The sequence below is a fragment of the Denticeps clupeoides genome, chromosome 15 (genome assembly GCF_900700375.1).
Source record: "Denticeps clupeoides chromosome 15, fDenClu1.1, whole genome shotgun sequence".
NCBI lineage: Eukaryota > Metazoa > Chordata > Actinopteri > Clupeiformes > Denticipitidae > Denticeps > Denticeps clupeoides.
Genome location: NC_041721.1, coordinates 16457145 through 16474082, shown reverse-complemented (window position 1 = coordinate 16474082; position 16938 = coordinate 16457145). Strand labels below are relative to the sequence as shown.

General features: G+C 42.7%; 2 protein-coding genes across 6 annotated transcripts; both read left to right on the top strand.

The window, feature by feature from the left end:
* Nucleotides 1-2190: 2190 nt before the first annotated feature.
* trim63a (tripartite motif containing 63a) lies at nucleotides 2191-3817 on the top strand. Its single transcript, XM_028954891.1, has one exon. It carries the CDS (start codon nucleotides 2365-2367, stop codon nucleotides 3391-3393), a length of 1029 nt encoding a protein of 342 aa, XP_028810724.1. The 5' UTR covers nucleotides 2191-2364; the 3' UTR covers nucleotides 3394-3817.
* Nucleotides 3818-6266: 2449 nt separating this feature from the next.
* Nucleotides 6267-16425, top strand: mlpha (melanophilin a). 5 transcript variants are annotated; one of them, XM_028954762.1, is made up of 16 exons: nucleotides 6267-6397; nucleotides 6951-7101; nucleotides 8522-8743; nucleotides 8920-9026; nucleotides 9781-9822; nucleotides 9895-9956; nucleotides 11170-11259; nucleotides 11464-11572; nucleotides 12335-12528; nucleotides 12661-12744; nucleotides 12832-13056; nucleotides 13867-14037; nucleotides 14531-14692; nucleotides 15559-15630; nucleotides 15703-15751; nucleotides 15937-16425. In XM_028954762.1, the coding sequence occupies exons 2-16, from the start codon at nucleotides 6992-6994 to the stop codon at nucleotides 15984-15986; spliced, it is 1749 nt and encodes a 582-aa protein (XP_028810595.1). In that variant the 5' UTR covers nucleotides 6267-6397; nucleotides 6951-6991; the 3' UTR covers nucleotides 15987-16425. The 5 variants fall into 5 exon arrangements, with proteins under 5 accessions (XP_028810595.1, XP_028810596.1, XP_028810594.1 ...); XM_028954763.1 differs by having other exon boundaries at nucleotides 8920-9032; nucleotides 12335-12510; XM_028954761.1 differs by having other exon boundaries at nucleotides 8920-9032.
* Nucleotides 16426-16938: the final 513 nt, after the last annotated feature.

Genomic DNA, 16938 nt, shown 5'->3' with positions numbered 1-16938 from the left:
TTCTTCATGCCCACACTAGAATCTGAACACCCTCTGCCACTGAGATCCTGACCTAAAAAATATGATCTTAGACTCTCCATATTCACTTATCCATTCATATACACCCACATAATAACCAGGTCAGTCAGAGAGGTGAAGCAGTTTGGCTGTGATGAAGGTTTCAGATGATTCTGGATAAGACCGGTTCTCCATAAGGTGACTGCGCCCTTAAGAAACCAGGAAAAAATTGCTGTTGCCTGCCATCTAGTGTTTCAGACGTGGAATTACAAAAATAAAATGGGGGACGTGCTTGACTCTGGCTTCATAAAAGCAGATGATGAAAAGCAGTGCACTCCAATGGATCAGCAGCTGCTCCATTGGAGTACCAACTCCATTGGTACTCCAGACAAAAGTTACTTGTTGGACCAAGAAACGTTCTTTTGGACAATACCCTGAGCAGACAAAATACTTAATAGTTTATTTTTTAGATGATGATGCCGTTCATTCAGAAATTATTTCTTGCATGATTTTCAAATGGTCATTATTTGGTTTTGTGTTTTTTTTTTTTTAAACTTGGTTTCTTGTATACAAGAAAGCAAAAAGTTAAATAGATTTTGATGAGATGCCACTGGAACTACTGTAGCTGACCGGGCAGTGACATGTGACATGATCTGGCTTGTGACATGCAGACTCTGTTTGTCCGACTTGTTTTAGCACTCCAAGAAAGGTCTGTGGAACTAGGAGAAATGTGGCAATGGTGTCTTCCATTACACTGGTCCACTTGCTCAAGGCCCGAATGGGATGGAACAATGTCAAGTGGCTTTGAAATAAAACAGAACACGAAGCATCACGGCAATGACAGTCACAAGGCTGTTTATATTTACACCTGGGGTGGGCGCCAATAAAGATGCTTTATGTAATGTGTCAACGGTCACAAGTTCTACAACCTTTTTTTTTTCAATTGGATTATATCACAACTTCAATGGTACAGTGACATGTTATATGCCATGTAACACCATCTACTTACACTACTACTCAACGTGTGGATGTGTATTTTCACACTGAATGTAGTAAAATAATGCAGATAAAAATAGCTAAATGCTTCTCAAAGCAGTGAACCTTTGCTGTGATAGGGATGGTTGTAGCCTACTGGGTCACAACCAGAGGTCACAGGTTCAAACATCACGTACTACCATTGTGTTCCTGAGCAAGGCACTTAACCCTGAGTGTCTCCAGAGGGGGACTGTCCCTGTAACTACTGATTGTAAGTCACTCTGGATAAGGACGTCGGATAAATGCATAAATGTAAATAAAAGCGTACCTATTTTGAGCTTTTCTTTCACTTGTGTTACTGATCATCTCATGAAGCTTGATCTTGTGAAGATCAACATAGGTGGCATTTTAAATATGTATTCTGTATTAGACTATTTTAGTCACCATAGCCTCTACAGAGCCACCACGGGTGTGGGTGTGCCAACATTTTGGACTGGTAGTCTTCTACATGAGGGTCTGTGATGTTACATAGCATGTTAAAATGTTTAGAGCAGAGATCTTTAACTTGAATCCAAGAACAGGCCTTGTTTTCAGAGCCTACAAGGTAAATTATTGTCCACAGAAGCTTCACACCTTCACAGGTGGTCAAAGGCAGGAACATCTGTGGGATTTCCATTATTATTTAGTTGTACTATATTTATTTGCAACAACATCTATTTCTAGACCGTGACTTCACCAAAAGCTTATTTCACCTTCACATTCCTGTCACTCGTGCCACCAAACTGCTGTGTTTCCACCTGTTATTTTTTGGAATTTTTTCCAAGCGCTGCACACCCTGTGCAGCGTTGCACAAGCTGCTGTTGAGGGGTTGTGCTGTGCTTGGACATGTGTCACATGACTGAATGTTTACAGTTTGCACTTCTCCATGTTGTGCAACAGCAAAATGGCACCAATGAACCCTTCAGCCCCCCAATGGGCAAGAACTAGGTAAACAAAAACGAGTAACGCAGCCCCCGGCGAAGACATGGTGTTCGCAGGACGCTTCCCACCCTCTGTCACGTGGAGTCTGTTTAGCTGCTCTGATTTGTCCCCGAGCATGTGCGTCCTCGAAGAGGACCATAGGTGTGAGGGGGATGGGGTGTTGCTAAGTTAGGCATGTGACTTGCCTTGTGTGGCGTGGGAGGCACTGAGCCTTTTCTCCGAATTGAGCCGCACAAACAAGTGGTGGGTGGACTCATGCTGCAGCCGAGGCGACGGATCGGATGTCACAGCCGGCTGGCCGTTATAAATACGTGTGGCTTCCCACCAGCCTGGCAGATCAAAATAAACCCTTTGTGAAGCAAATGCAGCGAAGCATAGAGTCTTCCTGAGAAAGAACGCTTAAACGAAATCATGGACATTCAGACGGGTCAGATCGTCCGGGCCCCCAGTCCCATGGAGAGCCTGGAGAAACAGCTCAGCTGTCCCATCTGCCTGGACATGTTCACCAAGCCGGTGGTGATCCTTCCCTGCCAGCACAACCTGTGCCGCAGCTGCGCCAATGACCTCTACGACTCCCGCAACCCGTACCACTACTCCGGCGGTATCTTCCGCTGCCCCACCTGCCGCTTTGAGGTGGTGCTGGATCGACATGGTGTCTACGGCCTCCAGAGGAACCTGCTGGTCGAGAACATCATAGACATCTACAAACAGCAGCTGGAAAACAGCAGTCTGGAGCCACCACTGAAGGCTAAAGACACAAAAGAGCCCATGTGTAAGGAGCACGAAGATGAGCGGATCAACATCTACTGTGTCACCTGCCAGGTACCCACCTGCTCCATGTGCAAGGTCTTTGGCCAGCACAAGACCTGCGAGGTGTCTACTCTGGAGAGTATCTATCAGGCCCAGAAGGCAGAGCTGAAGAACTCAGTAGAGCTGCTGGTGGCTGGAAATAACTGTGTCCAGGCCGTGCTCACCCAGATGGAGGACACCTGCAAGACCATTGAGGAGAACGCCGAGCAGCAGAAGAAGAAGCTGGGCGAGAGGTTTGACATGCTCTACGCCATCATGGAAGAACGAAAGGCCCAGTTGCAGGACAAGATCAGCCAGGAGCAGGACGAAAGGGTGGCGGTGGTTCGGTCTTTGGTTGAGAAGTACACCAAGCAGTTGGAGGAGAGCACCAAGCTGATGGACAAGGCTTCACAGAGCCTGAGCAGCACCAGCGTGGCCGAGTTCCTGGTGATGGCTAAGCAGCTCATCAGTGAAACCAAAGAAGCCGCCAAGGGCTCCTATTTACAGAGGCCAGAACCAGGCTTCGAGAAGATGGACCATTTCACATTGTTCACTGAAGACGTTGAAGCAGTTCTAACCAATATGGATTTCGGAGGAGACGAGGAAGAGTTCGAAGAGACGGAGGAAGAGGAGGAAGAGGAGGAGGAGTAATGACAGATTATATACTTTGTTTGAAACAAAGACTTGAATTATCTATAGCAAATGAAAATGAGAACAAGGTGCTTTGGGACAATGGTGTTGTCCCAGGGATTGTGGGTTGTGCAATCTTTTCTAAAAACATACAAAATGCACCATTTTGTATTACCTTTTCATTTTATACTTTTTTATTGATATATAAGTACTGTAACTTTGTACTTTTTGATATCTCCAGTATCCATATGTTTACACTTGAATATAATATATTTGCCTGGTTAGATTAGAATAAGTCTAATAAATGCTGCAACATAGATTGTCATAGTCAAATTGTTTGAGTACTTGAAATATCACAGAATGCACTGGTTTGTAAATTGTGGTACAGCTGTTTGTTTTCATTGGATAATTCAGTGGAAATAAATGGGAAAAAAAGAGATAAAAACATGTCTCTTGTGTTCTTCAAAAAATGGTAAATTGAATGTGTTATTATTTGTATTATTTTCATTTAAATTCATTTATTAAATTAAATTTGTTACAGTAGCCCCACCCAGTACAGCCAAACTTCAGCGGCCGTTTCCTCTTGGAAAGGGCAGCTATTTTTACAGGGTGAGAATGAGAGAGGCAACGGGGCCCCCAGGAATAGATAAGTCCATGTTGAGAGCTTCATGTTTCCATGCCTGAACCAGCAGCTCCCCTTCACAATTACAGCTGCTGTCTGGCATGCAGAGCGACGTGGGGGGAGATCAGACCTGACAACACTGGTGGCTGCCAACCCGGGTGGAAAATACAATTGTCAGTCACCCCCAAAAGATAAAAATGACAAGATCCGTTACCACCGTGATTCAAACATATTATAAATAGCAGCATATTGGTGTCTGCATATTACATTTTGCTGCCTTTGTCACATATCCTTTGGAAGGAGAGCCTTTTTGGCCAGGCTGATGAAGGTAAGCACTGTAAGTCTGCCTGGTCAAAGCGGCCAAAGCTTAGTCAGCCCTTCTATATGTCACATGACAGTCTCCCAATGCTGCTATTTTATGACTGTTATGAAGGCTAACAAGCAAAATTCAGTGGCACATTAACGTTTATGCATGCTTTCCATGTATTAGGGAATGTGGGAGTGTTGTCCTCAACACGATTAAATGTTGTGAGTCAAAGAAAATGTTGCAGCATGATATAATTATGTGACCTTTCTACAATTCTATTGCTAAACCATTATAATTCATATTCATAATTCCAGGTTAACAATCAACACATATATTAGTGTATGCAGGTGAAATTGAAATAAAAAGGATTCGATTTCAGATCCTGGTTCAGTCTGCAGGTCACAACACGTGAAAGTTCATCCTGTTGAAATGTGTCATCAGCCCTGGTCCTCCCATACGTCCCAGATGCAGTGAGAGCTCCGGCTGGCATGTGGACCAGCTCTCAAATTTCCAACATGCTGCAGGAGACCATGTAATGTGTGACTATCAGTAATTATCCATTTACTGTGTATGTCTATGTAACACCAATGCATGACATACCATCACTTTTGAGTATTTTAGAGATCAAGGATGGTCTTCTGATTATGATCACTTCAAGGTGAAAAGGACTTCATTGACAAACACACAGCTCTGGGGAAATATATGATTATAATCTTATATTCACTATCTTTGGACAGTATGTGATTGAATGTTAACACTGGATCTTTTTTTAATGCATTAGTTACTTGACCTTGCACTGCAGCTCAACCTCAGCATGGGTGACATGGACAGGCAGATTGATTCATCAGAATAACTTTTTTATTCCTTTTTGTGGTTATTAATGTTGTCATTTTAATTTGGAACATATTGGCTCTTATACTTTTATAAAAGACCTTGCTTGCTGGATTGTCACTGAGCCGTGGCACTGTTTTACTAAATAGGAGCAGGACTTCCCCTGGCTGCCTTCCCAGAGCCCCGGTATCTGTGGGCTAATTTTGGAGCTGTGAATCAGCCATTCTTCAGCCAGCCATGCTTCACTGAAGGACACCGGCTCGGTGTTGGCCTGCAGCCCTCTGCCGGTGAATGAGGCCAAGGTTTGGGATAAATGACACCCAGATGAAAGAAGCCCTTCATTCATTCAGTTAAGGTGGAGAGCCCTCCATGCAAGAATCTGCAGGTCCTTTCAAAAACAGTGGTGCAATGTAAAAGAACACATGCTTGTCGCATTCCATGGCTTCTTGCTAACAGTGGGTTGTTGCTGCATTAGAGCCGGTTCATCCTCTGGTCTCCACGGCATGAATCTGCTGCGCAAACACATAAGGAAGGGAGAGAAGGTGTTTTAAAATAGCCTTACTTCAATTTTAGACACTGCCTGTAGATGGTGCTTACACTCAGTGGCCTCTGGTCATCCTGTCACCGTGCCATGGTGGAACAGTTCGGTAAAATGAACATTTAACTGCTTTCACTGTAAACTATATTTTTGCATATATAGTAGACGGTGTAGGATGCATTTTCCTGTGGTGTCTTTGTGGCAATGCTAAGCACGGGACCATATACATGTATTAAAAAGTACTATAATTACTATGAGTGGATTACCTAGATTATACCGCTGGTGCGAAGGCTAGAATCCCAGTTGCATTTATTGCTTGATGGTTATTAATGAATGTTTATTAATCAGTCTGCAAGCTTTATGGAAATCCCCTCTTTTTTCTGTCTGTCTAGTTATATTATACCATATTGCAATCACTTTTTATTTGTCTCGGTGAGTGTCTGTTTTATGGCAATTTATTGTTTACCAAAATGTAAAGGATTAACCCAACAAACACGCATATGTTCATTATCAAGGCAAGATTCTTGTGAGATGTTCTCGGACCGGGGGCTGGGCAGATCCTCTTCCTCAGAATGCATTAATCCCGGGCACAGAGGGAGGCGGGACATCCATCCCACAGCCCTTTCCCTTGTGAAATCCGAGCATGTGATTAACCCTGTGATTCACCAGTCCTGGCACAAACCCTTCTCCAGCTCCCAGCCAGAACGCAGGTTCGAGGGCCGGACAGGTAAGCACCGGGTTTTCTTGCCATCTCATTTCCGATTCGTTTCGTACCACAAGCAGTTGATGCATGGCAGCATATCAAATTCAGATCGGACTGGCTGATCAATTTGCGTAGACTTTCCGGGAGCGAGCGGACGGAATATGGATCATGGAGCGTCTCTGCGCCGCCTGCTAGATCTTCCATCAAACGCAGTCGCCACGGGATGCAACCGGTTTACAATCATTCCTCCATCATGAGTTTGGAAGGAATGACAAAAAAAAAAGTGTTGAATGAATTTGCAATTCACACTGCTGATTAGAATTATGGATTTGATTTTTTATTGACGAAGGCGCAGCAGTTTGTTTTTGCCTGGTTGCACTTTTTTTCAAAATCAATTAGTGACTTAAGAGTAATTAATTTTACTTGCACAGCATAAATGACTGGACCGACCGTGATTGAGTGCTCAGCAAGGAATAAAGTCATTTAAAATTATAGATTCGCAAAAATGGCAAATGATGCCCAAGGTTTTTTTATTGTCCCAGTTCTTCATCTAAAGTTCACGCCAATTGTATTTCAGACCAAGGTGTACAGGGAAGGAGGCCCAACACTGCTACCAACATGGACAAGACGCTGGACCTGTCCAAGTTGACAGACGACGAGGCCAAGCACGTGTGGGAGGTGATCCAGAGGGACTTTGACCTACGGAAGAAGGAGGAGGAGAGGCTGGGGTGAGCCAGGTTCTCCACGGTGTCCAAATCCCTGCTTTTGTGGGATATGCAGTCCCCTCCAAAAAGGCCAGAAAATTTAATACATTGTCTTTGTGATCAAAAGAGTTATGTTTCATGGTATTTCGTTGCCGATTCACTCAATATCTTAACTGGCTGTTCTCTTCAGGAGTTGAAATGCATGTTCAGTCAGGTTGAGACCCGGTGATTGACTTGTCCAGGCCTTAACCTTTCATTTTTGCTTAATGATGAAGCTCTTAGTATAGGTGGCAAGGTGTTTCGGATCCTCCTGTGTGGTTTGAATGAACTTCATTCTAGATATCCAGGGATCTTTAATGTCTTATATATACATATATAACATGTTCCAGAATAAATGGGTGGTTTGATATGAAATATCATGTCTTTTGTAGACATCTAGCCATAAATACCAGGGGTCTGATCTCTCTTTTCATATTCATCATTTCCATCTACAGCTGTCTGGACAATATTGTTCATCATTTTGAAAAATCTATTGCCTTCTATCAAAAAACAAGAACATTTGTGAGATTGAGGATGGTTGTCTTAGAATCATGCAAAGATGCCAGATACACCAACATGGACAAACGTGGACAAAAACTCAATGTACACTGGGCAAACAAGTTGGTCCATCAGCTTTATAAGGCCGGGGTTGTTTTTCAGAAGGGAGGTGGGGAAAAGCAATTTGTCATAGTTGTGACTTAGTGACCATTTATTCTGCATTTGGGATTGTCTTGGAGGGACAAAATCACTTGCCCCATAGTTATGGTAAATATATATACGTTGTTGAGCGTGTGAGTGGTGGGCTGTGGACAGCAAGTGTGAAAGCCTCTTGTTGTGAGACGGAACAGAATGATGATCATGGTTGAGTCACAAGGCCCAGCTGTATCCCTTGTGAGAACGGGATGCCGCGAGGGCTGTTCCCCCTCGATTTACAAAGGGCACTCTGTGTACGATCGAGCATTTTCGTGTGGGTCACGTCCACGCAGGATATTTATTTGTGACAGGGACTGGTGTTCCTCCACATGGCTGTGCTCTTTTGGATCTGTTTAAACAGAAGGCCCATAGATGACGTAGCCACCAAGATTCAGTAATTACTGATTTAGGGGGTCAGAGATGGCCTGGAGGTGCACAAGTTCCCAAACAGATCTGCCCTATCATAGTCACAAATAATATTTACACTAAACTTCATTTTACATTTATGTTATTTGGGTGTCTGCTCGTGGATGGACCTTGACATGGTCTAAAAACTCCTCAGCAGCTTCTCTTTGTCAGTATTATGAGCACTGTCAGATGACAAATCCTACATCCAGAGACAGAATAGGCTGACTCCGGCATTAACTCCAGCCCCCTCTCTCCTCTCTGGGAATGTTCGCGCTTGTCCATGGTTAACATGGGCATTCTGCAGGGAGCTCAAGACCAAGATCGAGAAAGAGGACACCAAGCGGGAGCTGCTGAGCTCGCAGTCCTGCCTGGCCGAGACCCACTGCATCCGCTGCTTGCAGCCGTTCAAGTTCCTAGTGAACAGCAAACGCCAGTGCCTCGACTGCCACCTGTACACGTGCAAGAGCTGCAGCCGCTACAACAAGAAGGAGCACGGCTGGGTGTGCGACCCCTGCCGCATGTCCAGGTGTGTTGCATTAAAAGCACCAAACTATTTTCATTTACTGAAGAGGCTAGTTTAATTGTCCTGAATTAAAATAAGGATCTGAATAAACTACATTAAACAAAACTTGAGTACGTGTATAATTGTGTTCATTACTATAAAATTCAATAAACTTTTTGATTATTTATGCTTACCTATAGGATTTTAAAAATTGGAACACTTGGTTGGTACCATGACAACGTCCGCAACCGCTTCAAACGCTTCGGCAGCGCGAAGGTGATGAAGTCGCTCTACAAGAGGCTTAACGGTGAGGGTGAGTTCAGCAACATGTTGCATCATCTTTGATCACAACAGTTATTATTAACCAGGTACACTGACTTTCAATTGCTAGCACCAACTACCAACTCTAAAATGATAAAACATTTAAAAGGGGTTCATCCGACATGTTTCTAGGAGAAATAAATGTTGAGAATGTTGAGAAATGAATAGGTCACTGAAGATGAAACTACTATAAGTAACGCATTGTTCTTAAATAGCACGTTTGTCCATCAGGTTATCAGTTGTCATTATCCTAAGGCTCACTCAAAGGTTACTTTTTATATCATATTATATTAATATTCTTTATGGCAGCCCTCAGGGGCCTGGAGAGCAACAAGGCTATTTTATGAGCCAGTCACATGCTGTGTCTGGAAATGAATGAGTTTTGTTTACTGCATGTGGGACATCACCCTTGATGTGAACAGGCACATACTGCAGAGCAGATTCTGGGTTATAATTAGATGCAAATGCAGACAGTACCGTCAAGACACCCGATATTTCCCCGTGGGCTCAGAGAACTCCCGGTAGCTATGTCTGCAGACAGTTCATAATCATAAACAAGCCGTCTTAAGGTTTGGACTGTTGAGTATATGATGATGAATTATAAACAGTGCATGCTGGGATGTGACAGTAAAAATGCCTGAATAAAGAGAAATTGTTGAAGCTGGTGGTGGGTGAAGGCAGGAGTGAGCAGCGTGATTGAATAGAATGTGAATGGTGAACTTCTCTCCCTGTTCTCGCAGGGCCACGTGAGGACGACACAATGAGCATGCCTGATGTCCGCTGTAAGTTAAGAACATCTGAATTCAAAAGAAAAGAGAACATTTCTGTTTTTATGCATTACAATGTTGTTTCAGATGTCCACAACGGCCACGATGATGACCCCATGGATGTAAATGAAGCTCAGCGTTATAAAGTGGTAATGCACCCAGACAAAGTAGCACTGAATATCACCAGTATGTGAACTGATTGGGTTCTGCTGGCAAAGCAAGGTTGTTGCTGCTGGTTCTAGAATGTAAAATGGGGGGACATCATTTTGAGATTTGAGCTGTTTCTTTTGAAGCGGGTAGAACGACCATCCATCTTATTATTATTATACAGGATATACTGCTCAAAAAAACAAAAGGAACACACAAAAAAATCCTAGATCTGAATGAAAGAAATATTCTTATTATACCACGGAGGTCTGGATTTGGAGTCATCCTTAAAATTAAAGTGGAAAAACACACTACAGGCTGATCCAACTTTGATGTAATGTCCTTAAAACAGGTCAAAATGAGGCTCACTAGTGTGTGTGGCCTCAACGTGCCTGTGTGACCTCCCTACAACATGAGGTGGTGGATGGTCTCCTGAGCAAAGCACCGTCCCCAAAAATTGCTCCCCGGACACCTGTCATAGCTGGTCACTGCTCACTAACGGTGATGGTTAAAAGCAGAGGACAGTTTTCGTTGTGTGCGCATGTGCTGCGCTGCAGTGTATCACAATGACATCCACTTCACTTTCACTTTCTACTTCTTGCCAATGCTTGCATTGATGTGAAATCCTGTATGATCTGCATTACCTGAGCCACTTGTGTGAGTTGTAGACTCAGTCTCATGCTACCACTAGAGTGAAAGTACCACCAGCATTTAAAAGTGACCAAACCATCAGCCAGAAAGCATGGGAACTGAGATGTGGTCTGTGGTCACCACCTGCAGAACCACGCCTTTATTGGGGATGTCTTGCTAATTGCCTATAATTTCAACCTGTTGTATATTCCATTTGTAAACCAGTGGTGCTTCCAAAGTCTATAGTTCACAAAAATATGATTGACTTGGAGTTACGTTGTATTTTTTTGAGCCGTGTCTATTCTACTAAAACTGTATGTGTTATTGTAATTGTATGTCCTGCTGTTTACTAGTTTTACTGTTTTGCTTATCTAGTAAGTAGGTACTATCAACCAAATAATAGTTTGGGTGCATGATTGTTTTTTTCACCCTGTGGGAATTTAGAAATCCCAAAGCAAATATACTATATTTTATACCTTGTACAATCATTCCATCACAGAAGAGCACAAAGGATTAGATGCAATGGCAAAACCATGAGCGTACGTAATCACGTGTTAGTCCACATGCTTGGTGTGTGTTTCTCAGATGCGAAAGACCAAACGACTTCTCTCCGTCCACCCTCTCGATTTTGACGTGGATGAATACGGGAGCCACTCGCGCCGCCAGTCTGTGCAGGTACGAGGAGGCAGGTACCATCTCCCCCACGCAGGTGCATGCACCTTCAGGCGGTCGGTAACTCCATTACTCACTCCGCCGTGCACTTGAAATGTCACGATGCATGTCGTTTCTTGCTTGATGCTCTTCATGATGCTATACTCTGCTGTTGTCCTCTATACTATACTGTACTCTATACTTTCTGACTGGCTGTGTGTTCCACAGTACATGCAGGAGGACCGTGGGCAGCGCAATGAACTGGAGTACAATGCTGAGATGTACCACCACTACCGCATGAACCGGAGGAAGAGCCTGGACAGGTACACGAGGCCAGGTAAAGAGGAAATGAGAGAATCTCATTTGTAGCCTTTTTTTTCTAGACTCTTTACTCTATTGGTTCTGTTTCTGTGCTGTGTTTGTCCTAAGATCCTTCTAAAGGATGTAGACTGTTGAAAGAAATTGACTAACGCGTCTGATGTTTTAATTTCAACATTTAATTTCTGTGACTGGCTGGTTAACCAGTTGGGAATACATGTGAATGGACGTTCAGCAGTTATGTTCACTTCTCTCACTTTTTCTCCATGAAACAGACTTTAAAATTGAACATATTGCCTGTCAGTGACATGTTTACCAGTGAAAGCGTGAAAAATGTCCCTCTAATGAATGTGACTTGGTTTGAACTCATAATGTGTATGGTAGTGGCCTAGTGGGTTAGACACTCGGGTATGAACCTGAAGACCACCAAGTCACACATTCAAAACCAACTTGCAACCACTGTGTCCCTGAGCAAGACACTTAACCCTGAGTGTCTCCAGGGGGGACTGTCCCTGTCACTACTGATTGTGAGTCGCTCTGGATAAGGGTATATTTGTGCTTAAAATCTTCTATATCCGGTAAATTCTGTGATGTGAAGATAAGCTAATTAAGATTTTTCTGATAGCAGATGTAACATTAGACATGTCTGCGAGGTCATTTTCCGCGTAGGTTTTTTGTACATTGCCAGGAATTAAAGCAACTGATCAACTTTTAACAACTGTGGAACATAGACCTTGCGGCCCTGTACAGCATGAAACGAGGTGTCATGTTTTTTGCCCAGACGACGGACTATATCCGGAGCACAGGATGGTGCGCACCCGCTCCCTGTCCAAAATCAACATGCCCATGTCCCAGCGCCCGCACTACCAAGACACATCGGAGGAGGAAGACGCGTTCCGCTTCCCCGTCTACCAGCTGCCACCGCGCAGGCGCAGCCGGGCATCCTCTCAGGAGAACGTCAGTCAGGCTCCTCCGGTGTGTGTGTGTGTGTGTGTGTGTGTGTGTGTGTTGAGTACATGAGTCCCTTCGCTCTGAGTTCACCGCCGTGTGTATCATTTCCTGTGAAGTGAGACACAGTGTTGTACAAATTTGCTAAATGTGATGCAGATTACTGAGCTGAACAAGCGCATGTCTGCCATCGAGAGCCTCCTGAATCGCCTGGAGGAAAAGATCACCATCCCTCCCGAACAAGTACACACATATTTTCACGTCTAATTTTTGTCTTGGGTGAATAAACTTTTGAATAATCGCGTTCTTTCATTGTGTTCCTCCACATAGGTGCCGCCGTCCTCTTCACATCAGCAGGATGCTGAAGCTGAGAAGCTGAGGAGGAAACTGGACGAGCTGATGAGTGACAGAGCCCTGACATCCGATGAAGACGTCCCCAAGAAAGCCACCCAGGGAAGGGGCACTCCTGGGAAGAATGGCCCTCCAACCACGCCCAAACTGGATCAAGCAGCAATGAGCTCCTCCAGCGATGAAATGCCCACAGAGACACAGAAGGTTTGAAACGGTGCACCGGTTAATGTTCATGTCTCATATTTATGGTAATTTTCACACTCAAAAATCGGGTGATTTAAAGCAACACTGTCTTAGATTAATTAACTTTAGTTTCAGCTGTAATTTACATTTACATTTACGGCATTTATCAGACGCCCTTATCCAGAGCGACTTACAATCAGTAGTTACAGGGACAGTCCCCCTGGAGCAACTTAGGGTTAAGTGTCTTGCTCAGGGACACAATGGTAGTAAGTGGGATTCGAACCCGGGTCTTCTGGTTCATAGGCGAGTGTGTTACCCACTAGGCTACTACCACCCTAATTGCAAAAGAATTCATTACAAAATTCATTTTTGCCATATCGACCTATGACAAAAAGAAAATAACTTTTTAACGTTTAAAATAGTGTTGCTTTAAATGTTTCATTTTTGAGTCCTTTTAGGATGCTGCGCCTGTGCATTTGAAGACATTTATTTTTGTGGCATGTTTGCCTCCAGATGAAAAAAACTGAACAATCTTTGAATGTGGCCGTTTTAAGAAGATTTGAGAAATCCAGTAGACTTAGTAAATTTAGTAATGAAGGCCGATAGATTTTTAAATATCACCCCCTTGTGGTCTCCAAAAGCTATTACTCGACGCAACCTCAAATAGGTCAGCTGAAGGAACTAGAAAGCGCACATATTAGGCATCAGTTAATGTCAATTTATAGATCCCTCAAAGACACATCAATAAAACATAATGCCAATTACTCAGTGATATATAAAAATAAATTATGGCCTCCATACTAATTACTGTTCCCTTTACATGGCTTTCAGAGATCTACTGCTGCGGCCCTCTGTGACATCACTACCGAGGTTCTAAGAACCATTAATGCAACCGAAAGCGCAATGACCGAGTTGACCCACTCAAAGCCTATTGACAGACCTCAGTTAGTGGGCACAGAAGTCAGGCAAGCAGATGATGCTTACAGAGAACTTGAGGAAAATGTAAGCTTAAATTCACATTTAAGTTACAGCCATTTTGTGGCCCTTTTGAAGCAGGTGGTGTTTGGAGACACAGGAAATCAGCCATAATACAAAGGATTATAGGTTCACAAAGATCATGTAGGACTATGCCAGGTTTTTGAATCTTTAATCTTTGGAAACCCATGGAGTGTTTCCAAAAGCCAGCTGGTACAGCTAAGAGGCTGTGTGATGATGTTATAAAGCAAGCACATTTTTCAGGGATGTTCAATATCCTTAGTGGAACTGGTTGTAGTCCCAGAAGAGAGCTTGGTGTGTTTTTATTGGTGCAAGGAGCCTGGGAGTTTATGTAAATTTTACCCCAGGAAACACCCACCCCAAGAAAGCTAACATACAGAAGTTAGTAGACTTTGACTGGAGTCATGTGCCCCCGATCTGCTGAATTTCCATTTGATGTATTTGCCTTAAGCTGTGTGCTCCGTATCCAAAACGTCCTTAACCTGTCACCCTCCTTCAGGTGTACCTGGCAGCGGGTAGGTCCTACAACATGGAGAAGAAGCTGCTAGTGCTGGAGAAGAACACCAACAACAGCTACAGTTGCCTGACGGACTCCGAACTGTCCGAACTGGAGGGCAAGTTGGCTAAAGCTGTGATTGAGGTTCAGAACACGGAGAGTGAGGTACGTCAGAATGGACCAGGCCATAGGGGTTCTTGGAGCTAGCCCTAACTGACCAGGCTAACGCCAGATCGAGTATATTTGAGGTAGCTTGAACCAGTTAAGTGCAGATCATAATTTAATGTGACTTTAGACCAGTCACATTTCTTTGGCTCCCCCCTTTTTTAATTCAAAAAGTTATAATTCATTCAAAACTGCAGCTTCTAATGAAACAAAATCTAAATGAATAAATTGACAAACCACCTTTGCAATGGCATTATTAAAAGTCACATCCACCATACATGTACACTGATAAAAACTGGACACTGGCTAAATGAAAAAAAAAAATTATTAATCTCTCACTCCTCATATTTTAGCTTATGTGTTTTTTCTCATTATAGTAGTTTACAAATCTTAGTTTGTTCTTTTAAACTAAGCTATCCAATTTATGCTTATTTTTATTTATGCTTTATTTTATGCTTATTTAGTATTTTTCTTTTACTTTACTACAACGCTTCTGACAGCAGGTTTGTTTGGTTTATTCACATTATGGCAATTCTAAAATATTAGGTGTGATAGATTCATAACATTTTTTTTTGGCTTAGCCAGTGTTAACTTTTTTCAGTGCATGTTTGACACGTCCAAAAGTGGTCTGAAACCTTAGTGCTGATTAGTTTCTTCTTGCCAAAGGGCAGGGTTTAAAAAGTTTTTAAAAGTACATTTTTGGTTACACAACATATTTTTGCGACCCAGCATTCAGTGTCAGCCACCCACCACAAAAAAGAAAAAATTGAAACTGTGTTTCCAACTGTGATATCTAGACCAATATTTCATTGACGAATCAGCTTTCTTTCTCTTTTACCTGTTACGGTGTACTTATTCTTATTCAGGTTTCAGATATAGAAAGTAAGATAGCCGCTCTGAGTACTTCAGCTTCGGTGCGCGACAAATTCAAGAAAAAGGTAGGCCAATTTAGCCTTGACTTATTTGTGGTATTTTAGATGTTATATAAATGACTTTTTTTATTCTCGCAGTCAGTGAATGTACCACAAAGAAGAAAGTTTTCTCAAGACATGAACACAAGTAAGACCAAACCTAGATATTACACATGCTGATTAAGCTCCATGTTCCTTTTGACATTATATCAACCTAATATAACATAAAATTAGCCTTTGCACACATACATTTACATTTGGATATTTTTGAGCAATGCAGTTATATTTTATCCTACTTTGATACCTTTTTCTATGTTTCTTTGTTTCAATCAGAACCAAAAATGGGCTCAGGATTTCAGAGAAAAGGGTCCATTAACATTTAAGGGAGCAGATGTCGCCTGTCTTGGATCTGACGATGCATCATGTATTTATTAGTTTCTAAATGCCTAATGCTTCGGCAGGGTTGCCCCATACGTACTGATACACTAATGGAGGCCTTGAGATTTCACTGCTATAGGTTACAGGGCACCATTATCGGCTACATAAGCACATTAACTTACAAAAAGAAGGTTGTATCTAATGAATGATTCCATCATTCCATGTTAATAATTATGTGATTAATAACGGTTTTAAAAAACTGTAGTATGCAAGCTTATGCAAAGTGTTTCAACTGATGAAAATGAAATTGAAGGTTGAAGGTTGACCAAATAGTTAATTATATGTGCCAATGTTGCTTTCTTGCATTTCCTTACATTTTTATTACAATAGACGGAACAAATTGCTTTAAAGGGGGTTCAGCTATGACCAGTGATAATAAATAAAGATGCCTGTGTTATAATATTCCACTGCCAGTTGAGATGTAGTTATGAAATAAATGACTTGTTAAATCTGCAGTAGTGTGTTGTTTGTATTTGGATGTCCCCTATCCATAGCTCACAGAGACCATCACCCTGTAATTTACATTTACATTTAAGGCATTTGGCAGACGCCCTTATCCAGAGCGACTTACAACATGCTTTCACATTATCATCGATGAAGTGATCAGTTCCAGTTCACTAGGACCCCAACTATGAATACATCTATTTTATTCACTCTGTTGTAGATTCTGTACACAAAGTTCGACAACAAGAAAATTACAATTTAATCTAAATATTCTTTAAAGAGGAAGGTCTTGAGCTGCCGTTTGAAGGTGCTCAGTGACTGAGCTGTTCTGACCTCGAGGGGAAGTTCATTCCACCACCGAGGGGCCAAGACGGAGAAGAGTCTAGATGAATGTTTTCCTTTTACCTTCAGAGATGGAGGGACCAGGCGAGCAGTACTGGAGGCTCGGAGTAT